At 40.3% G+C, this 13,348-nt stretch overlaps 1 protein-coding gene across 5 annotated transcripts in view; it reads left to right on the top strand.

Annotated features, from left to right (window-relative positions):
* The window catches only part of slc12a7b (solute carrier family 12 member 7b), a 62,266-nt gene extending 48,918 nt beyond the window's left edge, over positions 1-13,348 (top strand). For 2 of the 5 annotated variants that reach the window (XM_014982615.2, XM_014982617.2), the window contains exons 15-26: positions 296-415; positions 554-658; positions 966-1,134; positions 2,874-3,069; positions 3,312-3,481; positions 3,612-3,743; positions 5,106-5,213; positions 5,533-5,649; positions 9,059-9,234; positions 9,685-9,699; positions 10,246-10,379; positions 11,323-13,348. In XM_014982615.2, the coding sequence (XP_014838101.1) occupies positions 296-415; positions 554-658; positions 966-1,134; positions 2,874-3,069; positions 3,312-3,481; positions 3,612-3,743; positions 5,106-5,213; positions 5,533-5,649; positions 9,059-9,234; positions 9,685-9,699; positions 10,246-10,379; positions 11,323-11,414 (1,534 nt within the window). In that variant the 3' untranslated portion in view covers positions 11,415-13,348. The remainder of the gene's footprint in view (positions 1-295; positions 416-553; positions 659-965; positions 1,135-2,873; positions 3,070-3,311; positions 3,482-3,611; positions 3,744-5,105; positions 5,214-5,532; positions 5,650-9,058; positions 9,235-9,684; positions 9,700-10,245; positions 10,380-11,322) is intronic. The other 3 variants (XM_014982616.2, XM_014982618.2, XM_014982620.2) reach the window with 3 other exon arrangements.

Below are 13,348 nucleotides of genomic sequence, written 5' to 3' on the forward strand. Positions count from 1 at the left end.
CGCCTCCTCGCTCTTATTGGTTGTTTCTAGTTAGCACTGCGACAAGGTGGAGGAGCTCAATTTTTTTCACAGATTATCTGTCTCATACCATACTGTCACGACATAGTGACAGTTTCATCAAATATGTAAAAAAATATGTTTTTTATTAAACTTCCATACTGCATCTTTAAGATGAGGGCCAGTTAAGGACAATATTGCAGATTTGAATCTTTTAAAATCTTCTTTGTTCTCCATTTCAAATTATTTGCATTTCTTTAAAGTTTGATTCTATAAAATGTTGTCATTCCATCAACAGGACCCTGTCCTTCCTGGGGATGAGCTTGTGTCTTTCCATCATGTTCATTTCATCATGGTATTATGCAATTATAGCCATGGGGATCGCTGGCTGCATCTACAAATATATCGAATATCGAGGGTAGGACTCATGTTGCCTTCAGAACCAGTTTGGTTCCAAGTGAAGGAGCTGTAAATCTGCAGCTGGATTCCAGAGAAAACACTGACTGTGCTGACAGAAGGAGCTGAGTTTCATTTTTTGGTTGTTTTTCCTTGTCAGAGCTGAGAAAGAATGGGGAGACGGCATCCGTGGCCTGTCGCTTAACGCCGCCCGCTACGCCCTTATTCGCCTTGAGGAAGCTCCTCCACACACCAAAAACTGGAGGTATGGGATACTTTTATATGTGACTTGGTGTGTTTGGCATAATTGTGGTTACCGTTGACCTGGTGGAAGCTTCCTTCCAGTTTGGTTGCCTTATAATAAGGTCATAAAGCTACTACAGCTACTCCTTTAGGAGTAATGTCTTTAGACACACCTGTTACTTTGCAAACCTAAGTGAAGTGTATTGGGCAGAGACATTCACTCATATTTGTTAATTACTTCCATTTTTAAACCTAATCAAAGATATTGCACCGAAACATCTACATGGAAACTGAGTGACTTCAAGTTTTCTTCTTTTCTCTCCATCTAGGCCCCAGTTGTTGGTTCTCCTGAACCTGGATTCAGATCTGGGTGTCAAACACCCACGTCTGCTGTCCTTAACTACTCAGTTGAAGGCAGGGAAAGGCCTGACTATAGTGGGGAACGTTTTACAGGGAACCTACCTCAGTCACGAAGCAGAGGCCAAGAAGGCTGAGCAGGTATAGTGCTCACTCCAAATAAAAGTCACCTCCTCAGCATTCCATCTACAACTTCAGAGGCCTGGTACGGAGCAGTCCTGTCCTTTTTGGTGAAGTGGTAGAAGTGGGATGTATCCTTGGAGCTGGAGACCCCTGGTTTAGGTCCACACGTCAATTCAGCTTCAGTGGTCTTGTGTGGACTTTTCCTTAGTTCCTCATGTATCCATAAAGTAGCTGTCTTTTATACACAAGTGCTTCTAAAAAACCCGAGTACCATCAAAAACATGATTTGTTATTGCCTCCAAAAGCAGCAGGAAGACTGCCGACCTGGCAGCTCTTTTCCACCTTACCCCAGCGAAGACACTGTTTCAAAGATTGGCATAAGAAATGCGACAAGTGAAGTCAAGATTCTGGATAGAGGAGCTCTGATTTCAGCAGCAGCCACACCTGGTCAATCTCCCTCTAGTACTCTCTAGACTGCTTTTTCCATTGTTGCTGGCAAACTTTTTCCTTCTACTCAGGAAAAATTATTGTGAAAATTCTTTCTATTTGCCCGTTTCCTTAGTTCTGATGTTTTTAACCTCCTAGTGGAGGCAGATGGTGACTGTCTTACACATCTGTTAGGTCAGCAGTGTATTACATGAACACAACATTTCTGCATTAAAAAAATATTTTTTATTGGTCATCAGCATTGACAGAAATAAATGATTGAATTAGATTATTCCGATGTATGACTTTCCTAAAGAAATAATAATAAAAAAAAACAAGCCTAAATTAATAGAACCATGAACATGGCTTAAAGGCATAGTCTGCCATCTACTGGCTATAATGAGTAATTTCCTTTTTACCCTAGTCTTAACCATTTTAATCAAGACACCCTTTTCTCTATTTAGATAAATGTACTGCTACCTTTTCACATGCACCCATCTCTAAAGTACTGGATGCAGAGTTCATGTGGGTGCTTAAAATCCTTGAAAATGTTTTCATTTTAATTAGGTGTTTTCAGGGTCTATGTGCTTGATTTCTTTATAAAATCCTTGAAAGTGCATGATATTCAGACTTCACAGTTTTGGGAAAAAAGTGCAATCTAACATTTGATTAAAAGTTTAAATTAGGAAAACGTTATTTATTAAGGGAACCAGATATTTTCACAAGCCTAATGGAAAGGCACATATTCTTTTTCTCTCTGTCTGCAGTTAAATCAAACTTTTATTGTTGTGGTTTTGTTAGAATGGCCAAAATTATTTCTATTTGGTAAAGTCAGAAAACGTAGCGAGAACATTTTTCAGGATTTTTGTTTTTGTTTTTATGAATTTAATTTGAGCCGTAAAGTAATTTACCTGAAGGATTATTTCAATGTAATAAATATTTATTATTCCTGATGGTTCAGTTGTTTTTGAAATTGAGGGATTTTTTTTGTTATGAATATCTTGACTGGCTTTGCTTTTTGACCAGTCAGGTGTTTATGAAACATAAAATTTAGTTGCTCTTTAGTTTCCCATTGTCCTTGTTGTAGAATGTAGACAGTACAACAAGACATTATTAATAACAGTAATAAATTGTATCATGGAATAGTGAATTGAAACTCTATTTTCTTTAGTTCATTTTTATTGTTTTTATCTCCAAAGTTTGAAAACTTACCTTGAAAAGTGCTTGAATTTTACAGAGGGATACGTGTAGATGGATAACATGAAAACTATCTACCCAAAGAGTTCTTGATCAAACTCTTAATGGTTTTTCATGTTTTATTTCATACTCAGAACATCAAGTCAATGATGGCCACTGAGCGCACCAAGGGTTTCTGTCATGTCGTGGTGTCTTCAAACCTCAGAGATGGAATCTCCCACCTCATTCAGTCTGCAGGTTTGGGGGGCATGAAGCACAACACGGTGCTGGTGGGCTGGCCTGGAACCTGGAAGCAGTCCGAGGACCCGCAGTCATGGAGAAACTTTATAGGTACAGCACAGAGGGGGGGAGTCAGTTAGACACTTGGATGAAGGGGAAGTTCTGATGCTGCAGTAAGGTCATCCATGCACACTGACTTAAGCAAATGTACAAAATCAAAAGGATTAGTCAGAAAGCATCAGAATTCATCTGAAAACAATGTAGAACATCGACTGATTAAAGCAACCACATCATTTGGGATTCTTTGTGGTATTTCTCTACCTCCCATCGACTTTCTTCTTCTGTTCATGCAGAGATAGTGCGTGAGACCACGGCAGCCCACCAGGCCATGCTGGTAGCTAAAAACGTGGACAGTTTCCCTACTTGCCAAGACCGCCTCGGGGAGGGCACCATCGATGTGTGGTGGGTGGTTCATGATGGAGGCATGCTGATGCTGCTGCCCTTCCTGCTGAGGCAGCACAAGGTACACAGATGGCTTTGAACTGGCTTTGTCCGTTAAAGCTATATAATTCGGGTACTTGCGCAGTACTTTATTCCTTTAGACACATGACCAGAAATGATTCATGTCGCGATAATTGCTTTACCTCCTGCAGGTGTGGGGGATGTGCAAGATGCGCATCTTCACAGTTGCCCAGATGGATGACAATAGTATCCAAATGAAGAAAGATCTCCAGATGTTCCTGTACCACCTGCGGCTGGATGCTGAAGTGGAAGTGGTGGAGATGGTGAGATTTATAGAATCAAAAACGGCACAATGCATGTCGAGGGAGTTGTTTTTTTGTTGTTTTTTTTTGACAAGCTTTCTGCTAAGGAGAAAACCTGGAAAGTATGTTTTCCTTAATCTCTGCGCTTTTTGGAATGTGAACAAAATACACACTATAAGATATTTTTTGAATATGTTGTACTGTTGACATTTTAGCAAAATATGTTTATTTAAATGTTAAATTTTAAAACAATAAAAAGTAGATGTTATGGAGTGTTGTCAAGCTTTTGGGTGCTAGTGACCAATAAAACAGAACAGCACCATCACATTATCACATATCTGATTGTGTTTCTACGCCTCCTTCAGTAAATAACACTCCAGCATCGCCTTCCTACTCAGCTGATATTGATTTAATGCATGCTAATGTTTACTTATTGAATTTTTGCATATTTTGTAAACTAATATGTGTAGCTATAGTTCAGTAAACTAATGCACAGCTGTAGCTTCACCCAGTTAAAGTTATAAAAATTCTTGTATTTATGATTACTTGAACTAATAGTGCTAGACGAGATCAGAACACATTAGTTATGTTTCCATTCAATTGTAACGCAAATTTTGAGAAAACTTTTAAAATGTCGTGAAAGAAAAAAAAATTAGGCATGTTTACATCAACTGCTTTGGGTTAAATCAATCAGGCTATGCAAAGCAGAATTTCATCAGATGTTAACGCTACACATTATGTCAGAATGTACTTTACAAGTCTGTTTCCATCTCTCCTATAGCACAGTAACTATTCTTCAGAAAAATACAGAAACCACCTCAAGAAAGCATGAAAACATTTTTTTTTGTTGCAAAGTTGAAGTTATTTTGAATTTTTCCATTTCCATCAACCTTTTCTAATGCGATACTTTAAAATGCACATACAAACAGATGGGAAAACAAAAACTACCTGAGTTAAAGTTTTTTTTTTAACTTTATTTACTAGTTAATAACACACACCCCTACCGACTCCTCAGACTCTTGATTATGCCACGTGGCTGAGGCGCATGTTTAAGGAGCAACTATATGATTATTTCAGACATTAACAAAGGCAAAACATGTTCCAACAATATTGAGTATTTAGAAATGAAGAAGTGTCTGAAAGGAGCCAGTTACTTCCCAGTGTCTCATGTCATGATATGCGGACTCTCTGTCTGCACTGATGATGACTCGGTCACATCAATGTGATGAATCCTCACAGGGACTCCAACTGATGGCAGCCTAACCTACTTTCTGATGAATTCTTATAGCCACCCTTTAACTGTGCATAGAGTCGATAAACAGTTGATTTGTGAAATTCAGTACAGTTCTTCAGACATAAATGTGTGTTTTCTTTCCCCTATAGCATGACAATGATATCTCAGCCTTCACGTATGAGAAGACATTGGTGATGGAGCAGAGATCTCAAATGCTGAAACAGATGCACCTCTCCAGGACAGAGAGAGAAAGAGAGGTAAAGTTCAACACATTGCAGTGCTGCGTTGTAGGAATCCTCAGATTATGCGGCTTGGACACCGAGACCCAAAGGTGGTGTTCATTTCTGCTGCATGAATGTAATATTTTGTCCATGTGAACTAATGAGCTACCATATTTCCTAAAACTGTTTCACAACGGTCAGTGACACCTAAATCTGTACACACACACACACACACACACACACACACACATACGCACACACACCTACACACACACACACACACCTGACTGATTTGAGGCCAAGCTGTACCCTGTTCATCCCACTCTACCTATCTGGCCCCGGCTTCGATGCTCAGATTCAGAGTATCACTGATGAGTCGCGTAACTCAATCCGGAGGAAGAACCAAGGAGCTACCGAGAACTCGAACGTCAGCCGGCAGTCCTCAACGGCGGAGGACGCTCAGGAGGACGAGGTAGTTGGTTCATGTCAACCCACTGTCCCGTCACTGTAGGTAGGCAGAGTCGTCTTCACAAAGCTTCATCTTTGGCTACAGTGGTCATCATCTTCAAGGTCTACACATTTATATCTGGACTCAGAGATGGTTGTTTTGCCCCCATTTTTGCCAGATGTCAAAAAATTAGATGTGTCCAATGTTCAAACATGCAGACGTCAGGGTGTTTCTTCAATCCAGTGAGAAGAATAATAGTAATATTGTTTTGAGAAGTATTATTTCATTGAGCTGTTACTTATCTGAGGTTTTTACATTAGATAGACATCAGAATTGGTGGTGAAACGAACAATTTAATGTGTTTTTATGTTCAAAAATTTATTCCAGAAATGGTTGTCAGTTTTATTTGCTGAAAATACCTAATGTTGGAGAGGATGTTCATAATATAACAGTCAGTTAAACATGAACATTAGAGTGTTTTCAGTGTCACTTTAAGAGCCACGCCCAGAGTTCTCTGGTTAATCCTTTGAGCTTTTTCACCTTCTTAGTTTGAGTTTGTCCTTGTCCATGCAGTGTGTGGATGGCTGTAATTCTGGGAAGTAAGTCGATATTGTTACCGTGTTTCGTTCCCCTGCAGCAGCTTTATGCAGATGCTGTGCTATATTCTGCTTCAGGAAGCATAACTTAAGCTCCAAACTCCAAACCTTTTATTAACTGTAAGCTAGGTTTATTCTGTAAGGACTATAGTGTAAAGAGTCAGAATGCATCAATTAAGATGATGTTGAACATCTAAAGTCCAGGCGTGCAAGTCCAGATTGACCCAACAGTAGTGCTGCTTACTGTGTAGTCATGAAAGCTGCTTTGTGAACACCAGTCCTCTGCATTCTGAAGCTGCTTCCCAGCCCATCCATCCTCATCCCACCTCCCTCCGCACTGTGAACACCAAGAGTGGATAGTGTTGTCTCACAAACCTTATGCCTCAGAGTTTCCCTTGATGAAGCATGTGATGGTTGTGATCCCAGCTGCAGAGTAATATTGACCTGAATGTTTTGCTCTCTTTACCTGTCCTGATAATACAGTCTTCTGTTCTCATTTTTTCATTTTTCTGTTTGACTTCAGCCATAGCTTGCCCTAGCTGACCATAGTGGCATCCTCCACCTGCTTCTTTTTCCCATCTGCATGAATTGAAGACAAGAGAAAAAAAAACTTTAAAGGGTTTCCACTTCATCTTGCTGACTCATTAATATTATACAACCTTAAGTCCTAACTGATCAGTCTAGAAACATTTACAGTGGAACTCTTCTGCTGCAGAACCATGAGAACATTGCCGCCTTGTCATTCTGTAGTGTGTTTGCTTTCTCTTCAACAGGTCACTTAGATTGCATTATTCAGGGTGTCTGCACATCCTTAAAATGTCTTAAATTCAGATTTTAAAAAAACTAACCAGGCTTTAAATACGTCAATCAAAGGTCTTAAATTTTGTTGTATCAAGACTATTTGATCCTGTATATATAGTTGTTTTTCTTGTGGGACATTTCTGTCAGAAAAAGTTTGAGTCAAACTCAGACCTCTTCATTATGTTCTGTGACTCAACACAGTTGAGGCTACTGGTAAATAGCTGCTAATAACCTTGACTGATATTACCCAGCTGATATGCTGATGAACAAGAACCAGTCATTCATTATGAAACCGCAGACAGAGCCTTCCATTCTTTGAATAAAACAACCAGGCAGATTAGAGGCGTTTCGGCACTGATTCATGCTCCCTCCCTGAAATGGCATTTACTTTGACTTTTAAAAGCTTAAATCCTAATAACTAACACATGGAAAAAACCTAGCTACTTGCTAGGTTTTGCAAACACGTAAAAAAGCATCATTTCAGTCTTTGAAATGATGCTTTTCTGCGTCTATCATAGGTAAGTAAGTGGAAATGTATTGCCAATTGGCTGGATGACATTTGTTTTTGCCACTGCAAACTACATTTATTTATATATATATAAATATATATTATATATATATTTAAGACCATATATATATATATATATATATATATATATATATATATATATATATATATATATATATATATATATATATATATATATATATATATATATATATATATGGTCTTAAATTTCATTCAAGGTGGCATTAAAAGGTCTTAAAGTCTGAAATTTGATCTACTAAAACCTTCAGACACCCTGTTATTAGACTGATCTTGTTTGTTCAGTTTGTCTTGAAAAAGTTCTGATCCAAATTTTCTACAACCTCTGTTTGTTACAGACACAACAGTCAAGATGCTTTTTCTAATCTTTCTGCTTTAGTTGGTCTTTTATTATTGGTATCAGTAGCAGAGGTGATGTTGCCTAGCATGTGTGAGGCAGTCACTATCAAACAGAGTTGACCTTTTCAACCATCTTCAGCATCCTGTACATTAGCAGGTCATCTGCTGGTTCCCTAGAGACCGTTGGTCCTTACTTTAATTCATAAACTTCCAAAATAATGGTGACATTTCTAAATCTAATAGAGTGAGATAGAAAACTCATAAAACACATGAGCACTTGGCGCTGTAACACTGCCACAGAACAGCACCATGTTTGTTATTTGTAAGAGTAAGGCACATGCTACAGACACACCCTTGAACTTGGTTTCAAAACATGGATACAGCATTCTGGTCTTCCAAAATGCTGTATCCGTCTGGACGCACTGCCTAAATAACAAAAAACTTTTGCAGATGCACCTAAAACGTCCTCTTTGTGTGGACGGGCCTTACTGTTATCTCTTGAAAATTGACTGCCTTTTCTGTCAGCCAAAGGTTCAGTCACATTCAGGCGTCTTCGTTTGTTCTGTGACTCAAGGTGGTTGAGGCCACTGGTAACTCATTGCTAACATACCCTTGCTTGCTACCAAGCTAGATGTTTTGCTTCTACCATGGGTAAGTGCAAATTTATCACTAGTTGGCTAGACAAAGTTTGTACATTTCTGTGGAGACATAGGACTTAAATTCCATTCTTATCAGTCTTAGAAAAGGTCTTAATTTTGAGCTGGTGAAACCTGCAGAAGCCCACGTATGCTTTTTGATTCAATCTTACCCCATAATGATGTTGAAAATGGCCGTCTTTAAGTTTTCTGGGTAGACACAAGAGTGCTGTTTTTATTATGACCTACTAACACTGGTGTACTTTGTGTTCAGTGGTCAAAAAAACAGACACTATAATTAAGTTCCTGAGTTTGTATAAGGATTCTAAAAGCTCTCAGGGTTTGGTGCATGTGTTCAAACTCCTTCCATCATCGTTCCCAGTCATATCCCTGTGTCATTGTGTTCCATCCCACAGACATCGCGTCATTGTTATCTCTTATTTGCAGAACCCAAATCCACCCTCACATTTTTGTATTATTATCATTTCTGATTGTTTCCTGTGCCCTTGTACCAGGCCCAGCTCATCCACGACAAGAACACCACTGCTCACACCACTATGAACAACAAGGAAGAAGCCGGACCCGACCGGGTGCACATGACCTGGACGAAGGACAAGCTCTCAACAGAGCGGAACCGGAACCGGGAGCCCAACGCCAACGTGGCCGTCCGGGACCTGTTCAACATGAAGCCGTGAGTGTCTGTCTGCCTGAGTGTTTCTGGTCAGAAGAAGCTGTTGACATCAGTGCGATGCGTTGTTGTGACATGGTGTCGTTTGATGTGCATTGTGGGAGACGTTAGCACCATTCCAAGCAGCTCAGCAGTAGTGATCGAAGTCTAGAGTCGCTCACTGGATCACTGTATGCATGTTGTGTGTGTGCTCAGCCTGCATACGATGTGCACATGTACACTTGATGTGCATGGCGGGACGCCTTGCTCACTAACGTTTTTGTTCCTTACTGTCCACAATATGAGCGTCAGAGGTAGAATCGGTCTGAAAAAGACTCCCCAACATGCATCAAACAGCCTAATGTCACCATCAGGTCTACAGTTGGAAGCATGCAGTGTTGTGGAGCGCTGCATTGCTGGTGTAGAAGCATCTAAGCCTGTTTCTGTTGTTCTGTCCCATTTTCCTCCTTCTAGAGAGTGGGAGAGTCTGTAAGTTGCATTCATTTTGCCCCCGCCCCACTGTGTCCTGTTGCCGTGGTGACTAGTCTCTATCACTGTCCTCCAGCTCATGTCCTCCTGTCTTTATCTGTGGTGTATCTGTTTGCTTGAACTGCATCGTCCAGTTTCAAATGCCGTGCTGGCTGGATGACCTGCTCCGATTTAAACTGCATGAAACTCTTATGATATTATTGGCTGTTGTCTTAGCAACCATGTTTTTCATCTTCCACCAAATGAAAAACAGATTTTGCAGTAACTTTGCTTCTGTGCTGTGCTTCCTTGTGATCACTGGAAATAAAGAGGCAGCATTTAAAGTGACAGACTTTGTTGGAATAAACTTCAGATTAGCTGTTAAGTGTGAACACATCATGTTGTGTTTAAGTGCTGCCTCTTTGTTTGAAATTCTAAAAGTGCCACTTCTGTCACTTAACCAAGCCTGATTTATGTCTAACACAAAACGCCTCTTTCTCAATAAAATCTTCATACTGTTTTTCTTTTTCTGCCGCTTTCCTCACTGCCAACGTTTTGTCAAACCAGGAACCAGTCGAATGTCCGCCGCATGCACACAGCTGTCAAGCTGAATGAGGTTGTGGTCAACAAGTCACAGGGAGCCCATCTGGTTCTGCTCAACATGCCAGGACCACCGAGGAACAGAGGAGGAGATGAAAACTGTATCCTTCCACCGGGTTTTCATTGGCTGAGGATCCCTGTGAAAGCTGCATGTTCATGCTGCAGGGAGCCATGTCAGAGTTAGCAGCTCTGCTTGGCTTTCCTAAATCTTACAGTTTAACCCACAGTTTAGCTGTTCTGCTGCAGCTTTTCTCATCCGCTTCATTCTCATAATGCTCAGGGCTGCTTTAAGAGGCTGACTGGGAGCAATCCCTGCTCACCTTCCCACACAGTTACAGGCTGAAGACGGGGGACATCGATTTATCGGCCAGCTGATTTTTCGGCTCCGATTTCCTTAATTTTGGGAGATCTGTGATTGGCTGATACTTACATGTGAAGCTGATCTAATCTATCTCAGCAAAGGTCTAAAAATCAACTGCTGTCCTGTATTGTTCTGCAGTGAGAGAGGTTTGACTGACAGACTGGCCCACCAGGTCACATGTGCAGTTAACAATAGTCACCAAACTGCTGCCAGCTCTGAGACTTAGTCACTATATTTAATTAATTTTCAGACAAAAGAAAATTGGTATCGGCCAAAATCAGAATCAGCAGGTCAGGCTTTTTAAAGATCAGCGATCAGTGCACAGATTGTATCAGTGTGGTTTAAAGATCACTAAGTGAATGGAAGCAGCATTAACAAAACTGTTCCAGGTTGTTTTGGTAATAAAACTCCCTCCTGGTGTCTATTTTACTTGGAAAACACACTAATAATTTTTTGGGTTTATGGAATAAAATAACACATCAATCCAACTACCTGTCTGACCACAGCTTGTCTAAACTGCAGTGTGTGTGTGTGTGTGTGTGTGTGTGTGTGTGTGTGTGTGTGTGTGTGTGTGTGTGTGTGTGTGTGTGTGTGTGTGTGTGTGTGTGTGTGTGTGTATACACACACACACACACACACACTGTGCAGCTTGTTCCTGTCTACCTTGACTCTGGTTCTCTAAGACATGGAGTTCCTGGAGGTTCTCCTCGAGGGTCTGAACCGCGTCCTCATGGTGCGAGGAGGAGGCCGAGAGGTCATCACCATCTACTCCTAAGAATAACTAAAAATAGCGAAGCACATAAGGGCATATTGCCATGGTTACCGCTCACCAGGCATTTGTTTTTGTTTTTGTTTTTTTGTTTTTTGGGAGAGAAAAATCCCAATTTGTTTTTTATGAATGGTAAAGAGGTTTGCTGGGGGCTGACTGATGATCTGAAAGACATCGGTATGAAGGAGACGGCTGCAGGCTGTGGTGAGCACGGCGTGTCCACGCCGACCCACAGAACCCCTGCTGATTGAAGGAGTATAGAGACACTTTATATCTGTCACTTCACCCTGTTCTGTTCTGTTCATGTGAAGCTTGTAGTTTGTTCATGTTGTTCCTGGTGCGACCTGATGAAGACACCTGCACACGGGTTAATGACAGCATGACGCAGAGCAGGGCCGAGGAGGAGAGTCAGCCCGCCACTGGGATTTCCCTGAAGTTTTAAAGACTCAACTAGTTTTAGCTGCTTTTACATTGTGGGTAAATATTGTTTCTCTTACACTCATGTCTGCATCCAGCGTCGTGTTCTGTCTTTCTCTATTTGAAATGCTAAAGGACCAGCCAGTAGTATGCTTAACGCACACCTTTCACATTTCCATGAACGCTGTTGATTTTCTCCTTCTTTTTTCATACAGAAAATAGCCATAACTGAAGTCGAGCTGGTGCATATAGAATATCTGCAGAACTGCTTGGTTGGGAACAAGTATAAATATATATTTAGTTTTTTTTTTGTTTTTTTTTTATGAAATGGCTGTTAGACAGCATGCATTTGTATAATATTGAAAAAAATTGGCTAGAAGTCATCGAAGTGGCCCTCGGGATTGTTTAGAAAAGCACAAGAAGTCCGGCGTGATTCGGTGCAACTCTCCCCATACTGTTCTGGTTACAGCACTGTTAACTTTGCACATCCTATATTTGAGCACTTAACTCACTTTTCTCTTGATTTTTTCAAGTCAACATTAATTTTTTTCCAACACCACTAAATTGTTAACAGGAGCAAGCAGGCGGCAGGTGTTAGCGGTCTTTTTTTTTATTAGTCACGTTTTTGTGTTTTTATGATGCTTTATTGAGCAGAAACCTTTGACTCTGAGTCCCAGACTGCATTAGATGAGTTATTGTACAGGAGGAAAAAGTGCCAAAAAAAAAATGACCACAAGGAAACTGTGGAAGTACGATTATTTAATGCAGCTCCGACCGTGGCTGTACTCGGTTTTACTCTGCTCTCATTTTAGATCTCAGAACATTTTATTTAAACCTAGAAATTCACTTCAGCAGAGCTCAGTATTTCTACCCGGATTTTTTTTTTTTTTAATGCAACCTCCATGTGGATTTTTTTAAAGGGCATTTTCAACCCATGTAAGGTGTGCTGCAGAGAGAAGAACCCCTCACCCTGTGTACCTCCACAGTTTCTGCTCCTGATTAGCCATGCAGTATTTTGTTGAGCAGTCTCGTTCTCCTTACACTTCTGTGAAGGCGAATGCGACGTCTTTATCTCAGTCCTACATGTTACGTTGTCGTGGTGTTCAGGTGTTAAATGTATGCCTGTGAAACTTTCTAGTTTTTTTTTGTTTGTTTTTCTTTCTTTGTAGTGTTTGTTACGTCACACATGATCTTCTGTTACTATTAAGTGTTTATTTACAGGTGTGAATTTTACAAAAAGAGGAAGAGTTTGTGTGAAGGCAGCAGTGACTGTCTTCTATCCCCCCTCATTTTGTGTTTGTTCCAACATGCACAGCACAAAGAAACACAAAGATTCAGAGACTTTCTGGACTGAAGCTGTTTGGTTTCTGTTTCTACATGAAGTTGGATGTTACTGTTTGTTCTACATCTGTAGTAACCAAAGATGAAAAAAAGAGATAAAAAAATAAAAGTCCACATACATTGTTTTAAGAAGTTTGGAAGTTGTAAAGATGAATAATAAAGAGGGGTTTTGTTCTTTGTAA

The sequence above is a fragment of the Poecilia mexicana genome, unplaced genomic scaffold, assembly GCF_051168715.1.
Source record: "Poecilia mexicana isolate PSO_F unplaced genomic scaffold, ASM5116871v1 scaffold_20, whole genome shotgun sequence".
Taxonomy (NCBI): domain Eukaryota; kingdom Metazoa; phylum Chordata; class Actinopteri; order Cyprinodontiformes; family Poeciliidae; genus Poecilia; species Poecilia mexicana.